The sequence below is a fragment of the Ixodes scapularis genome, unplaced genomic scaffold, assembly GCF_016920785.2.
Source record: "Ixodes scapularis isolate PalLabHiFi unplaced genomic scaffold, ASM1692078v2 PGA_scaffold4__175_contigs__length_147842914, whole genome shotgun sequence".
NCBI lineage: Eukaryota > Metazoa > Arthropoda > Arachnida > Ixodida > Ixodidae > Ixodes > Ixodes scapularis.
The window spans coordinates 56,161,606-56,178,618 of NW_024609879.1; the positions used below are offsets into that span (position 1 = coordinate 56,161,606).

Here is a 17,013-nt window from a genome sequence, read left to right on the forward strand (position 1 = left end):
TTAATATTATGTACTGTTTAGTTGCTGCTGATTGCATTTTGTGCGGAGCTATATTTTGATAATGGCGGCACCCACAAAATCCGGCTCTCGCCTCTCCTTACACTAAATCTGAACGGTGTTTAGCCGCTTCATCACCTTCTACGGGCCCTGACAAACTACCGTTAGTTGGTCACACTTTTTTTTTTTTGTGGCGACGCGTCACACTCCCAGTCTGCACGCTGTCAGTTATCGTTGAAGCGCCTGCCACAAACATCGGTGCATGGAAACGAACTTCAGCGGCCGATAGTAGTGGCGAAAACGCCGAACCTCCGGGAAGGTCAACGATGTTCGCGTCTCGACTGGCGCGGGACGCCTTCCGAATTGCGTGCGCCACGCCGCTCAGATCCAAGCCATGCCTCCGAAGGATGACTCGGCAGTTTTGCAACGAGGCATCTGGCGGCGGCGGCGGCGATGGGTACGCCAAGCGCGTGGGACTGGGCAAGAAATTGTTCTCCACGGTGCTGTTCGGCGGCACGCTTGCGACGGCACTGTACTTGAAGAGGCGGCGCCGAAACGAACAGAGCGAGCTGTTCAAGGACTGCGTCATGCTGCCGAGGGACGAGAACTATGCGCCCAACTTGTACCTGTACAACTACAGGGGCTACGTGTTTCCCGCGATGGTCATTAAGTCGCTGCCCAAGGTGCAGACACTCAAGGCGAGGCCGGATGACGTCTTCGTCGTGTCCTTCCCCAAGACCGGTGAGCCCTTTGCTGTTAGCGTTAGCAGTGGTGTGACCTGGCGGGATGTGTGACTGACAGGGCTACGAAAGGCTGCATGCAGTGCTTGCTTTGCGCGAGCACTTGCTCTAGGGTTTCCTGTGCCTTCTGCGACGCAGATTTGGCCCTCAAAGTCCTCCCCCTTTCACTTTCCCTTCCCCCTCTGTCTGCTCTGTCAGTTGACACAACGCTACCGTTGTTGACGCCAGCGGCGCAGGCAGAAGCGAGGTTCCGGACCCCCCCCCTTTCCCTTCCCCCTTCCAAACTAACCGAACCCTTCCCCAACCCCTCCACCTTACTCTTCACATCCAGCTTCATCGCCTAAAGCCGTAGTCAACCCTCTCCTGAAAAGTATTTCCTGGCCTCACCACTGTTTAACACTGAGGACATTTGAGCGTAAAATTACATTTTCAAATTCATTTTACTTTTTTTTTTATATTCATTTTACAAGATGTTGGCGATACAAACAAAAAGCCACCAAAATGCAGCTTAACCAAGTCTGCGCCCCCCCCCCCCCCCTCCCCCCCAACATACACATGCACTCATACACCAGAAATAGCACAATATAGCAGTTCATAAAATAGTTATTTAATAAATATTTGGGCAAATGCTGGAGATATAGACGTAGCAAATACGAGACAGAAAAAAAATGTGTTAAAATATACAGCAGAAACACAAAGGGAAAAACAATTGACATATGAAAAGTTTGGTGATGACTAAAAAAAAGTAAAAAGGTTTGTCGTCTAATTATCGAGAGAAGTTTTTTTTTTTTTAATACTATTAGTTTATGTTAAGGAATTTGATAGTAGAGATAATTACAAAATGCCTTGCCTGTCGTAACCTCATAGGTCTCCATGTATTTACTGATATTGCAGATTTGACCACTTGACAAGCATGCTGGTCACTGGCACTAGCGCAACACACAAAGAATTGATTCCGCACCGTGAAACTGTACTCACCTGGTAGAACAGTGCTTTGCCCACCATATTTTTTCCAGTGCGATAACATTTGTGGAACCACTAAGCCACGGAATTGTATGCGTCCATCCGTTGCGGCTCAATGCCTAACGGTAGCGGAGAAACCTAAATTGGTGCATAATTCTTCATAAATTCAAGTTTTCCGCCAAGTTTCGTGGGAACACTTGAATTGGTGTTTAGTTATACACCAATTTAGTTTGGGAGAAATTAGCCTTTTTGGGGGTTTTCTACTCACATAGTTGTAGCAGACGCCTTCGTTTGCAACAACAGTACAGGCATGAGCATGATAGCGTATTTTCCTGGTGTATAGTCCGTAGTCTACACATATTTAAAAGTTGAAATTTTACCCATTGCAAACTATGTACGGGTGTGGACTATACAAAGTTTTGTATTTCTCTAGCTGGGTGAGAAGACGTGAAGAATTTTGTGAATAACAGTACAACAATGGTGATTTATGTATGATGCAAGCTGCTTTGTGAGTTATTACAGCAGGCACTTGTCAAGATGTGCTGTGTATGATAAGTTTTACAATTGGATTAGGTACTAAGTGTGAATTATGCACCGTGTGCACACTATGCATTGTGTGCGGACAATCTAAGGAAAGAAAAATTTCAGCTAAAATCGGTCCCTGCGGTCTATACTTTGGGTGCGGATCTAGAAAATATGGTAGCTGTTTGAAGGTATTTTTAGATCTTTGAAAATGCTTCCCCGTTTGCTGATAGCTGATGCCATACATTTGGGTAAAAGGCTCGTTGGCTGAAAAACGTTGCCACGCCAAGGCAAAATGAAAGCACCAGGCTTGACGGACATCTGAAGAGGTGCAAAGGGTTCCAAATGCTGTTGCATAACATCTCCTTTGGCAGCAGCCAGGACTCAGATTTTTTCTCATCTGAAGCATGCCTTCGAAGGTACGCAGAGGGCAGCACCAGTGGCCATCTGCCGAACACTTACTGTCCACAAACTGTGTACATCTGCAAACATCTCTAGAAGCCATGAATCGCCCCGCATGACGCTTCCTTGCCTCAATTTGTGCGTTCTCCGTGTTGTCACAAAAAATAAGGGACAATAGGGAACGACTTGGCGATGCTTCGAATCGAAGCGACAGCTCTGCATTTGATAGTTTTATCAATATATCAAAATACAGCTGCACGTTATTTTTCTTTTCGTTTGTGCGTTGGCAACCAGCCTGTCGACAATCTTCCCCTAGCATGACAAGAGACGAAATTTAGGACAAAATTTAAAAGGAGGGTGGTAGGGTGTAGATATTTCTAGACTAGGTGGCGCGAGCTACTGCCCGACTCCAGGATTTGGTCACTACTGTCCATCCGTTTGTCCCCTCGTTCTTCAGGCACGACCTGGGTCCAGGAGATTGTGTACCTCATTTCAACGAACCTGGACTTCCGGTCTGCGGCCGCCCGCAACCTGGAGCAGCGCTTCCCGTTTCTTGAGTACTGCTACCCCGGAGTGTCCTCCATTGAGAAGCTGCCCAACGCGCGGCTCATCAAGTCGCACCTGCCCCACTCGTTGCTGCCAGAGTCCATGCACACCGAGAACCCAAAGGTGACCATACTCTGCATTACAACTTCTTCTGCAGATGTTTGCAAGTACGGTCTCTGTGTGGTCCGCCATCTTGGTGCTGGCTTGTGTAGATTGTCCAATAGTCAAGCCTTGCCAAAGCGTTCCCATGGCTGCAAGACTGGTGCCCAAACAAAGCATTTTTCATCCACAGTGGCTAGGCTATCCTTAAAAGTGTGGCTGCTTGCAAATGTGTATAAGGTGACATCTTCGCAGTTCATGCGCAAGAATTTTTGGGCTTAGTGTTGTTCTCTAGAAACCTAATTAGGCATGCCTAGCTTTGAGGATCTGTTTATGGAAATGACTTCATCTTTTGATTATCAATGATATTAAAATAAGGGACGTCTCGCACACGTTACTTTTGTTGCTCATTGCATTTGGCAATTCTCAAGGAGCAAATTACCTTATTTTACATCACTCCTTCAGGTTTGTTGCCATGCCTCACACTTCTTTTTAATGTGCATCACATCCAGAGCATAAGAAAAGGAGCTGTTTCAAAACTAACACAAGATTTTAAAAAAAGGAGATTAATTACTATAAACTGTAAAAGTTTCATTCAGCTATTGTAAATATTTTTTAAAAAATTTCCCGTGGCACATGATTCTTAAGGGGCAAGTTATTTTTAAGAAAAATGTAGTTATTAGTAAGTGTTAACATTAATGAGTCCATGCATTTGCTGGAAAAAATGTGCATTCTCAATAGAGATTTTTATGGCCACTAGGCACCGTTGAACACTTCACCTCAAAATTTTTTTATTTTAATTTTTTTTTCTTGTTCTCTCAGATCATTTATGTCATAAGGAACCCGAAGGACGTCTGTGTGTCCTTGTACCATTTTACGAAGCTCATCAAGGAGACCGGTTACGAGGGCACCTTCACAGACTTCTTTGAATCCTTCATCAAGGGCAATGGTACGTCGTCGAAAGTTCAACCTTGGTAGCGAATAGAAGCTCTATACGGGATGGACAAGTAGGAGAATGATGAACACCATAAAGCATAGAGTCATTCTTCTACATGTCTGTCTTTTTTAGTGCTTTTATTCGTTACAGTGAGTTAACAACTAGGGTAGCTAAAGCCCATACCCTTTAACAGTTAAACCTTGGGCTTCAAAACAAACTAGCACAGCTAACTAGCAAGTATGGAGGTTCGTTGAACTTGTAGACTGGTATATGTATGGGTCATGGGTTGTTAGGTTGCAGTCGCAAGTGATTCAGTGTTGCTTAGGAATAACAAATGGAATGCTGAAAGCTTTTAGGTTGGCCTTCACTTGCCAGACTGATTGTGCAGTTCAGATGTTATCTTTGTAAAGGTCTCCCAAACTGCACTTTACAGACAATCTTCGCTTGTGGATGTGATCACTGAGAGACATTTAAACCTTGAATCATCATCAGACATAATTTTTGGCATGTGCCGAAAATTTTTGGCGTAGCTGGGACTGCTGCATACTTGTCAGCTATACGTTGCTCCAGCAGCCGGATGTTCGAGGAGGATTACATCAACATGTCCTCTGCAAGTTTCATCATTCGACATTTGTTCGGCAGTTTCTAATAAACAGAAGTCCTGGTCAGCCTTGAGCGACCCTCGTATATGTGTCCTGTTCATAATTAATCAAACCGTTATTCGGCAGTTCTCGCCATTAAATTTTGTTTACTGGATTCCCACCCCCGTGGCGTCATGCCCTTCCTTAGAAGTACAATTGTGAACTTATAAACTGGACCAAACTCTTTTGTGCAGTGGCGTATGGTCCCATTTGGAAGCACTACTTGGAATGGTGGGAGCATCGCAACGATCCCAACGTGCTCGTTGTATCGTACGAGGAGCTGCACAAGGTAGGCGGAATGTGCATGCATTGAAACGGCAATTTGGGCCGGTGGGTTTGTGATCACCTATCAGAGTGCCGAAAAGCGCACAAAGACAGGAAAGGAGACAATATGGGGTACTCTCACCAAAAAAAAAAAATGCCCCCCAAAAAATGCATCTTCTATTGTCACTTCATTATCCTTGAGTATTTTCTGGCACTTTATTAGGTGAGCATGCAGGCAGATTTAGTGAGACCGTCTGTAAGGAACCACTTCTACCTGACCTGCTTCCTTTGCTTCAAAATGAAAGAGAATGCATCGAGGCATAGTCAGGCATCAGGTGCTTAAAGGGACACTGACACGGTATTTTTGCTCGCCAAAGTTTTTATTTGTACATGACGTATGAGAGCCCAACTATCCAGAACAAAATATGTAACTCAAAAATCTTTTTTTTTTTTTTTTTTTTTTTTTTCTTGTCTAAAAATTGCCAATTTAGAACTGTCCGGTTTGAGTCGCACTCACCCTCTTCTTTGTGGTCACGTTCAGTTTTCTATGGTTTAGACATAACCACCAAAGATAGTCAAAGTTGTGGGCCGTCGAAGGCACACATTCAATACTAGAAATGGACAAAAAATATGATACCCATTTTTTGTGGCTTCTAAAAAGCTGCAAATATGTTGATTGAAAACCAGAAAAATTGCACAGCCATGTGACTGCCGGTATCTTTCTTCCCCTCTATATTTCTTCTTTCTCTCCAGTCTGGTTCTGGCTTCGAGCGGTTGCGTTTTTTTACTTTATTAAAAATATATGTGATACTGTATCAAAGTATTGATTGGGCAGTCTCCTGACACTTGTAAAATGCCTGGCAAAAAATTAAAAAAAAAAAAAAACATTTGGGGGTGTGTCAGTGTTCTTTTAAAGCTATACGCTAGTTAAACTAGATGTCTGGGTTCAATTGTAATAAAGAAGCCGAAGTGAATATTCTACGCATCAAAACAAAATTGTCAATTATTAAAACCACTTCATGGTCAGTCTCTTTTTTCGTAGTAATTTAAGCATTCTTTGTATTTTTATGATAAATCTTTTTTCTTCGCCATTATTTCGTTGCATACCTACACTGTAATGTCGTAGCTATTGTAAATCGTGCATTGTTCTTCTGTCCCGTTTGTTGTGGCTGTACTCGTTCCATCTTTGGCATCTCCCGGCACATCTAAAGTTTGACGAAGTACCCGTGCGTGCACACCTAGCTGATCAGTCGTGCATAAAGGTAAAATAGAATTGAGGGTAATTATATTAACCAGGAGCAGCTGCAAGTATAGATGTCCTTACAGACAGGACCACTGGCTGAGTGCATTAATGCACCGCGGCTCAGATCATGGGGAGTCAAACCTCGTACCGCAGAACCCAGGGATCCTGGGTTCGATCCTTACCTCCCAACCCCCACCCGTTTCTATCCAAATTACCGTTCTACCGGCGTGCGGTCGTGTAATAACTACCGCATGGTGCATGTTAAAGACTCCAGGCCAGCAGTCTTGCTGCACCGGCTAAATTTCTCGTCTACAGCTGAAGCACCAGGTGTCCACGGAGCTGCCCAGCTTCGCGCTGTCTAAACATGCTCACAACAGAATTACTAGTATGTCCTTACGATTGACGACGTACCTTTTCCCATCTCCAACAGGACGTCTGCAACGTCATTCAGCGAATAGCGCTCTTCCTCGAGAGGCCCCTGAGGGACGACGAGGTCAACGCTATAGCCGAACACTGCCGCTTCACGAGCATGGCCGCCAACAACGCCGTCAACTATGAACACTGGAAGAAGCTTGGCTTCGTCAACCTCGCAGAAGGGGACTTCATGAGAAAAGGTAGCCGAAGCCGACGGTCCACTTTATTTTATGCATGCTTACAGAGCTGCTGGATGCTTACAGACAGTGCGCACCTGCCCGTACCTTGCACAGGCAGGAACCAACACTGGGAGATGTGAAGCGCCTGCACGTGTAGGCCTGTTCCCACAAACATTGCACCGCTAACTCGGCACCATAGACAAAGCGCCGACATTGCGTGTAGTATATTGGTGCTGTGTCAGCACTCTGATGCAGGTGATCCTATACTTCTGTTACCACAAGGGGCTTCTTGCACAAAGAACTCAAAAGCTCTGCATGCTCCCCCGGAAGATGCAGAACCGACGGAAAGTTCTTATTAAGGCTTACTTCTCACACACCCCATTCCCGATTAAATTTAAACTCGTCCCAATCATCCTGGTAAACCTGGGGAACACACAAGTGTATCGTGCGTGTAGTGTGACCAAAACGCTTGGAGCTCCTTGTAACCAAGGATAATAGATGATACTAACGGGCGCATAGTAATGCACACTCGACATACTCTGTTTTCCCCGGGTTTACTATTAGAATGATCAAGACAAGTTTGATTTTTTAAGATGGTAGAAACCTATGCTGTCTAATATTTTTCAAAATTCTGAGAGGGTATTTTTTTGTTCACACAGTGCAACATGCAGCATTTAAGCCCAAGCAACCGAAAGAGAAACTTCTCAAATTGAAGTGATGCAACATATCTGTCGTTATGGCCACTTTTATTTTTTCCTGCTTTTCCGCATGGCACCACTGCTCCAATTATTTTATTGACTGATTCATCGGTAGAGCCCTGTGCGGATAACAATTTTATCATCCGCATCCGCAGACTTAGTACCCGTATCCGAACTGCATGCGCTTCGGAACCGCATTCCACCCTCAATCTGCGTATTCATTTTACATCATAAAATCAAGCATGAATAAAAATTACGAAAGCGTCTGGATGGTATCCTATGTAAGCCGTCTGCTTACTTTTTACCACAAACTCTTCATGTCGGAATATGGTAAAAGTAATTTTATCATATTCTGTTTTATTGTACTATTTATAAAATAGGTGATCATCCTTCCAGAGACACTTTGCATCGCTGGAAAGATGATCGCAGTTATGAAATCGTGTTGGGGGTCCGTGACACTGACACTCTGTCCAAAAGATGCACTCGAAAGGAAGGAAATTTTAGCATGTTTTTCTTTTTTACTTTGTAAAACCCACTTCAAGCATATGCCCATTTCATATATGTATGAAAATTAACAAGTGGCAGACTAATATCATTGTATCATTTTATTTAGGCCAAAGAATAAAAAAGTGAGAGAGGAAAGGTGCTCACTCTCCGCAGCAAGGTAGTCGTGTATATATGGTAAGGCGCGAGTATACCACAGGGAAAATATCACAATATTCAGTATCCTACAAGTTTCAGTTTTAAACACGAACCCTCAACTGCACGCTCGGAACCAATGTTGGGTAAAGTACATCTAAAAATTACTTGAAGTAAAGTACAAAGTAAATGACAGGCGATGTACTTCAAATAAAGTAACAAGTACACCGGGTGCAATGTACTTGAAGTAAAGTACTATAAATAGAATGTACCTTCAAAGTGAAGTACAATTACATTTTAACACAGTCTTTTATATGATGCCCTTCCATTCCTATGCAGTGAATTTTTAACTACTAGTATGCATTGGCCCCAGGGGTAATTGGGGGTGCATCACTTATTTTCGGAAATGGCGGTGAATATTGGGGGATAAAGTCAAGTGGCCACAGAAAGTTACTTTCAGAAATGGTGCCAAATTCACAAGTCTGGCTTTTGAATTCGGCAGCACTTGTGCTGGCTTGTTGCACCAAAGAATCGAGACACTTTGAAGTCGAAGGAAAAGACGGGAGAGGAGAATGACTCAAACCATTGAGACATTCTCCTCTGTTGTCTTTTCCTTCGACTTCAAAGTGTCTTAATTTTACCACATTAGTTTCAGTTGTTACATTATGATCAATTATCCTCTCCTGGTATTTTTAACCTCTGCGCTTGCGCTGACCCAGCAAGAATTAGCGAAAGTTCGCAATGCTATGGGAAAGCCGCCCCCAGAAAAAACGGAGTGATGCGTCATCTTCTCGCATTTCTGGTGAGACCTCCTAGTATTTCTTCAGAGTTGACAAAGCATCATTTTATGATACAAATTTAACAGGACCAAATTTTGGGAATGTACTTTGAAGTCAGGAGCTGTACTTTCTTCAGAAAGTACCAGAAAAAAATACTTAAAAATACTTTAAGTAAAGTATGAGTACATGCCCAAAGAATGTACTTTAAGTAAAGTACAAATTTTCTAAACCTACCTTTTTTTCTAAGGCTAAACTAGTTCCCAACAGTGCTCGAAACCACATATATATGCTTAAAAACAACTCGGCGCCAACTGTCCAAAAAAAAAGACATGCATGCAACGTTTCATTTGTCGATATTGCTGTTAGAAGAAACAGAATATTGTCAACACGTGCGGATTTAGTTCGCCTCTCTTAAATTAATACCCGCTAGTGAGAAGTCTCTCTCCATTGGTGCACTTGATGCTGGGGTGGCATGCACAAACTATGCTACAAGAACGTGGTGCGGAAACTCGGTCTGACGCAAGTTCCACCACTCCAGAGGTTTGACTTTAGTCTCTTCGATATACTTCTAGGTGAAGAAGCTACTTACAGGCTTCTTCTACTTTCTTGTGGCTTGTACATTTTGGGTTTTCTTTGCCCAAAGAATGTTTTCCACTCTTTCCCTGCCAAACAAGAACACGCTTTCCCGAGACGACTGATGCTCTTGCATTCTTTACTTTTTCTGTATTCTGAGACTGCAGCCAATGCCCCAAGCACGAGAGCTCGAGGTCGCTGCTTTGAAGCGTTCTTCCACAGAACGACTGCTCGTGCTAGAAATGCATGTCTCAAAGCTATGAGTGCAGGCTAGCTCGCGCTTGTAGCTCTGGCTGCAGTCTCAGCTTGAACGGAGTATAGACGATTGCAAGCAGAGCGGCTGGCCGCCACTATGCTTTTGCTTGTGCGAACATGCCCGTGCAGTTGCAAGCTTGTCAAAGCTATGTTCGTGTGTATCATGCACGTGCTTGCACGCATGGGGCACCAGTCGGTGCTCCATGCTTGCAATTGTTTAGACGCTTTACAGCAGCTGTGCATGGATGCCGCCATAACCGATCTTCAGTTTTCGTTTCCTCTTATATTTTTCACTTCGCGCCATCATTACCACAGGAGGACAGGTTACTAACATTTTAGATATGACGGTGTCTTTTTCCCCAGCATTTGCCTTTGTCGAGGCTCGCCAAAGCCCGCTTCAGTGGTTTGATATCTCGGTAAGACAATAGAAGGTCGGCAATGGCGTCTGTAATCTGGCGCGTGTGTTCAGCATCTATAGATGATTGCAAGCAAGGCAAGTGGCCGCCATTGTATCTCTTCTGGTGCGGGCAAGCCCGTGCAATTGCAAGCTTGCGAAAGCTATATTAACGTGCACGCTGCATGGGCATGCACACATGTGGCACCATTCGGGTTAATGTGCTTGCCATTATCTATAGGGGCATCATTTTTGGCGAGAAAGAACGTTCTAAAGCGACCTTCGGCGAGAATCAAATCTTTTTTTAGTTAAAGAACAATTTTCTTCCCGCCTTGCACCTTTCTATCTAAGGGAGTAGTTTGCTCCCGCAATACATTCGATGATGCACCTCATAGTATCACTCACTTATTTACTCTATACTGTGCGGTCGCATATGTTTATAGGGCGCCTCGGCAAAAATGTAGGTCCAGACCCGCAGATATCCGATCCACATCTGGAGCCCCTGTCATCTGATCCGCAATCCGCCAAGGCTGATTTATTTGTATCCGCATCCGCCAGTTTACTGCGGATATTCATGGATGATCTGCAGGTAGTCCTCATGTATGCAGGGCTCTACTCATTGATATGTAACAAAGAAATATGTCTGCTACATATTTCAGTCGTTAGGTTAAACGCTGAAGTTTTGAAAACTGCCATTTTCTTTTTTACTGGATACTAGTGATGGGTCGAATTTTTGCCGAATCGAAAAATTCAGCGCCAAATTTTGGGATTTGACAAAGCTGAACTTCTGCCGAACGTGTCTAAATATTCGGCAAAAATACATTGTTACCAGACTTGCGTTGATATTTATTTTTTTTCTTGCAAAAAAAGGCTTTATGGTTTTTGTTTTCTTAACTTAAATGGAAAATGTAATGCATATTGACACAGTTATTACTAAATAAGGTGATATTCTACAAGATAATTGTATCGGTGTCATTTTTGTGCGTTTACTGGCAATTTTACAGTGACTTCTTGTAGAAGTGTTGGGACAATGAGGTTGGCTAAGAGCGGCTGCAGTCTTGAATCATGATACGAGAGTTTCAGTTCTGAGGCCTCATCAGCGCAATCCTGGAAGTGTGTGTACATTGTTACAATAAAGGCAATAACACTGCGTTCTTAATTTCTCTGGAAGTCACTGTTGAGCGCAAAAAGGAATGCAGTGGTTGCTGAGACTTCACCAGAAGAGAAAACAATATTATTGTAAATATGCATGTTTTTTTATTTGAGTCACTTTAGCTTTGCATGCAAGTGTGCGTCCCATACTGGCACCATCTCGTTTCTAACCTTTAAAACGCCGGTTTCTGATGTTAGCACACACAAATGTTTAGGAACATGGAAAGAGTTGGGAATGTCGGATGTGCAACATCGAGCATGGTAGTTCTGTGTTTAGTTTTATGCAGATACATAAAAACCACGAAATTGCGCTAATTAAAAAGCAATATTATTTTGTTTTGTCACAAAATACTTGTGAGCCGAAAACAGGATTGCTATAATTGGGTGGAGTGCCTTAAAGTAAATGTCAGTCAATGTTTCAACTACCTCGTTGCATCACTGGAAAAGTCAAATGAAAATCATGTTATCCAGAATGTACCGCATCATTGGTCACTTGCGCCCAGTAGGCTGCGTAAACTACTCGCCAATATTCTGTTCTTGAGGCAGAAAATATAGAAGAGAACCACACTCGCGAAGGCTCACAAATGTACAGTTACCGTGTTGCCTACTCCGCACCTCGCCGTAACTACCGATTGTACTACACTGCATGACGGTAACCACACAACCGCATGGCATCGATTTGCAATCCATGGCCCCGTCACATTCTCGCGCATATGCAGACATTTGCCAAATATTTGCCGATCTTTCTTCAAAAGTTTGGCATGTGCCGAACTTTGCCGAATCTGAAGTTCGGCAGATTCGGTCCATCACTACTGGGTACCCACAATCGTTCAGAGCCTACATCATTGATGTGTCGATGCTGTCTTGCAATGCGTCTTGATTAGAGATCAAATCTTATATAAAGAAAGGACCCATTGTTATGTGTGCATGTGGAGGGGGTTAGGATGTCTGGACCACCCCAAAAATTTAGGGTGAGAAAAAAACCTTGGTGGGGGGGGCATGCTATTATAGACATTTGATAGGCAACCCCCCCCCCCCCCCCCCCCCTTCCTAGAAACACCTGCATCTGCTCCTGTGTGGGACGATGAAGTATGTCTGCTGCATATGTTTATCATGAAGTTAAACAGTAAATTTTACATCATGTTCTTTTAGAACTGCCGTGTCATTTTAAATTTTTTTTTCTAGATGTCCACAATTGCTCAGAAGGCCCCATGATAGATGTCTAGACACAGTCTTTGCTATGTTTCTTGATTATATAACACATCTTTCTTAAGAAACATTTCATCCAAACTCCTTTCTTTTCTTCTTCAGGTATTGTAGGCGACTGGAAGAATTACTTTACTCCTGAAATGAATGTGACGATGGATGAGTGGATCAAGGACAAGTTTGGAGGCACTGGAATGAGCTTTGTTTACGAGTTGCGGGATGAAGTGACGGATGGCGAGGAAGTGTAATGTAAGAAACTAACATGACTAAATTGACCAGCTCTTCAATGCTCTGTGCTGGTGGCCCAGGAGACATGGATACTTGCAATGTAGCACAGGTTTTTGCATTTGAAATACTAGTAGTCAATTTGAGAGATTACTAGTACTTTTTACCAGTCACAAAGTCCAAGAGGTCAACTTGAAGGTCTATCTTTGGTGTTCGGTGGTGCCCAGTGGTTCTTGTTTCTGTTCTAGGTTTTAATAAAATTGTTGACTTATGAGCTATTTATGTGAAAGAAATGATAAAAGATGTTACATTGGTTGCATTGCATCAGTCACAATAGTTGCATGTGAAAGAAATATTAAAGGATGTGATACTTGTTGCATCAAAGTTATGTTGGTTGCATGGATATCTTCACAGACAGAAGCTGCTATTCTTTGCAGTGCTCAGTAAGACTACTTCTTCATTATCGCATGTAGTATACATGGCTTACATTGACGTCAAATCGGCCGCCATTGCACCATTCCACGGACCTATCCTGTACCTTCTGCTGCATACATTTTGCACCATTGAATTAGAAGAACAAATTCAATGGTGCGAAATATATGCTGCAGAAGGTACATGCACAAGAGCCATGGTAGGGAGCAATGGTGGCTAGTACAGTAACATATTATGTCAAGTTCAAAGCATGTATTGTTTTAGCTCTTTTTTTTTTATCTTTTTGCAGTTTATAGAGGGGGCAGAGACTGTATACACGCAAAGAATGTCTTCTTTTTTTTATTGGGAGAATATGGCAAGTCGTAGCAATTCATTAGAGTGCCTCAAGTTTAGAGAGGAAGCAACTCTAACCATGGAGAGCGTTTGCAATATAATGGTGGGCGCCTCTTTCACAGACTGGTCGGAAGTGCGCATGCGTTGCATTGTCGTGTGGCGACGAGTAAAGCAGGTGGAGGCGCTTACAGGTGGGCAACGGTTTTGGTCGTCACCTCACCCACGAGCTTCATTTCAACATCGTCAATCATCTTGTATAATTATATTGGGGTTCCGGAAATTTCATCGAATGCCGTTTCATCGAAAAAATGGACGTTTCATCGGACGCCGTTTCATCGAATCGCTGACGGCCATTTCCTTGAATGTCTTTTAAATAAAAAGTATGAAAGGTGTTCTTTTATGCACGAATAGAGTGCATTTTCGTGTCATTCACCCATTTCATCGTCAGGTTTTTTAATGTCCAAATTAGCTGTTACAATTTATTTTGATGCAAGTAACCCATGAGGATATTTGTACCGATCTTTATGTTTGTTTTGCACATTGTGCTTATCTGTTCAACCCCTCTGTATTGCCCGATGGGCCTTGAGGGCGCACTCCAACTGATGGAGGCCAGAAGGCGACTTTGGTTTTGCGCAGGTGCAACAACTTTAGCCATGTGAGCCTCCTAGCCTCTCATGTCTTTCTATTGATACTTTTTTACTGCCCGAAGCTTGCAGTAGCTAAAGCTGAGGTGCTATTTATAAAACTACAACAAAACATTGTTTTTTTTTTGTTTTTTCTTTAGTTTTAAGACTCAGTGAAGTCAAAGGTAAGTACGTCACTTAAAATTTTATTTGAAAATTTTCGGGGGTTCATGTGTTTGTGCGACAGCCATTCACCGTTTCAAATGATGAGCAATTGCTCTCAACAAGTCCCCCACAGCCATGGTCTGTCGGTTCTCATAAAAAAAGGCGGACCTTCTCATTCCTTGCCGCTATGGCCATCTTCTGGCGAGGAGGCTCTTGGGAACTCGGCATCGCCTCTAGCTTGTCTTCCGTCAGTTGATGTTCTGTGGCGATGCAAGTCAAAAACTTCCAGAACCTAGGATGGGCACCTCCGAGCAGTTTCAGGAAGCGGGAATGCCACCCTGGCGTTCGATAAGACTGCGTTCGATAAGACGGCATTCGATAAAACGGCGTTCGATGAAACGGCTTCGATGAAACGGTGTTCAATGAAACGGCGTTCGATGAAACGGCATTCGATGAAACGGCGTTCGACGAAATGTCCGGTCCCATTATGTCGGCCCATAATCAGCTTTTTTTTTTCTTTTATAGACGCGGCACCGCTGGCCTTTATGGTACGGGCTGTCGCCTTTCTGCGGTACCGTGGCTCTCCTGAGTCGTTAAAGGTTACTATTACCTCGCAACTTGTACTTGAAGCACGACCCATAAGCCACGTGACCCGGATAGAGCAGTTGGAATCGCTCTTGAATCTAGGCACCACTACATACTACGGCGTGAAAAATGAGTGATTCGTCGTCACCGCCGAGAGGCAAACTTGATGAGGTATACAAAAATCTAAAAATTTCGCAAAAAAGAAAAAAAGAAATGGTTGCCTCTTCCTTCTGCGAGGGAGTCGCCAATTTTCCTCTACACTCGGCGATAACTTTTCTTGGCAATGCAGTGGAGAGGAGGAGAGCCCGCGCACAGCTTTATTCAGCGCTCAAATGGGAGAAGGAATGCGTGCCTGTACCTTCCATTACATTGCCAAGTTGGCGTAACCCCGGCACTGGGCCCAGTGGGAGGCAGGGTGGAGACTTTGTGCCGGAGCCACGCGGGTGGGAACCCCCAATTTCCCTCTGTCCCGCCTGTCCCCAGCTGCACTGCAGCTGTTTGAACTCGGCGGCAGCAGGGTGAACTCGGCGGTGCGGACGCTTACGCAAAGATTATGGAGGCGCTGAAGATAACATGGGTAAAGCTGCATTGTCATGTTTCAAAACGGAGCAGGCTTTATTTACAGGAATGCGGGCGTGGTGGCTCACTGTTCTACTGTCGTCGTAGTTGCGGCCCACCAACTCCCTCAGAGCACACAACTTTCTTCGCTTTTTGAGGTACCACTGCCAGTGATGTGATTGCTGCGCCAATTGCGCCAAACTGCGCCAAGGGGCTAACCCTGCTACATCCTGCTACATTTTGCCAAAATATGAGTAATCTGCGCCAGGCCTGCGCCAAACGACCAATTTTGGTCGCCTTTCAAAGCCGAAACTAAACTGAGTGCCGTAAATGAGCACGCGTGAGCTAGGTGGCGCAAGCGGCCGCCCGACACAAAGTACCCTGCATCAATCGTTCATCCGGTCTTGCATGGTTTTTCCCGCCGTCTCTCGTTTCGCGTTCTCATTGTCTCGCGCCTTTTTTGAAAAGTTTCAGCGATACACGTGTTCATGTGCCGACGCTCCGACGCTAGCGTGCCGGGTACCAGCCATGCCGTCATGCTTTGAAACGAAATTACGTTTTTGTGCGGCGGGAGTTACTTTGTGAGCTGAACCACTCGCTCCTGAAAGCAACAGCCGTGCGAAAACTATATTTGGTCCCTGCCTGCCAGTCACCGTGGTCGCGCGACGTCGGGTGTTGCCGTCCCCACGTCGCTGCAGATATGGCGCTTTCTAAAATGAAACTAAGTACCGCCACAAGTTCATCAACATTCCTGTTCTTGTTTAAATCACGCGTTACTACAAAAATCTACCTTTAACTCAAGGACTGATGTGTCGAAGTATTGATTGCCTACGTTTCTCTCGGTGAACCTTCTTTCGGGATGGACCCCGGTACGTGAAAAATCTGCCGCGAAAGAAAGTTGGTGAAGAGAAATGAGCTAAAGCAAACAAGGCAATGTCTGCACTCTGAGCCCGCACAGCGCACATGTTTGCCTTGAGTTCAGAAGAACTTTTTGATCCTGGCTCGCGATGTCTTGCATCGATGTGCTCAGGTTCTTTTTTTTTTTTTTTCTCTCTCTCTCTCTCTCTCTGTGTTTAGCTTGTACCTCGCGTGATGGCCTGGCATGCGCTAGACTGTTTTTTTTTTTTTTTTTTTGTCGTATGCTGGACAGTTAGATTTTGCAAACAATTTCGGGAACCAGTTGGCGACAGAGCAAAGTGGCATGGTTTCGATCGAACAGCCATCTCCGCTCGCGCGACAATATTGCATTGCATTGCAGTAGGTACGGGTTTAATCAGTTGGAGACCTCTTCCATTTATTATATAACTAGTCTACCTAAAACTGTGCTATTTACTACTAAGCTGGTCATTTTCAAATAAATTTTAATAAGTGCAGTTTGGTTCTTATTTAACTATAGTTGGCACATATATATGTATAACTTAACTGAAGCATTGCAAAATGTGTCATGTC

General features: G+C 44.0%; 1 protein-coding gene across 1 annotated transcript; it reads left to right on the plus strand.

Moving 5' to 3' along the window:
- Positions 1-24: 24 nt before the first annotated feature.
- LOC115331827 (sulfotransferase 4A1) lies at positions 25-13,254 on the plus strand. Its single transcript, XM_029994078.4, has 6 exons — positions 25-738; positions 3,082-3,293; positions 4,092-4,218; positions 5,042-5,136; positions 6,785-6,968; positions 12,749-13,254. Exons 1-6 carry the CDS (start codon positions 324-326, stop codon positions 12,889-12,891), a joined length of 1,176 nt encoding a protein of 391 aa, XP_029849938.3. The 5' UTR covers positions 25-323; the 3' UTR covers positions 12,892-13,254.
- Positions 13,255-17,013: the final 3,759 nt, after the last annotated feature.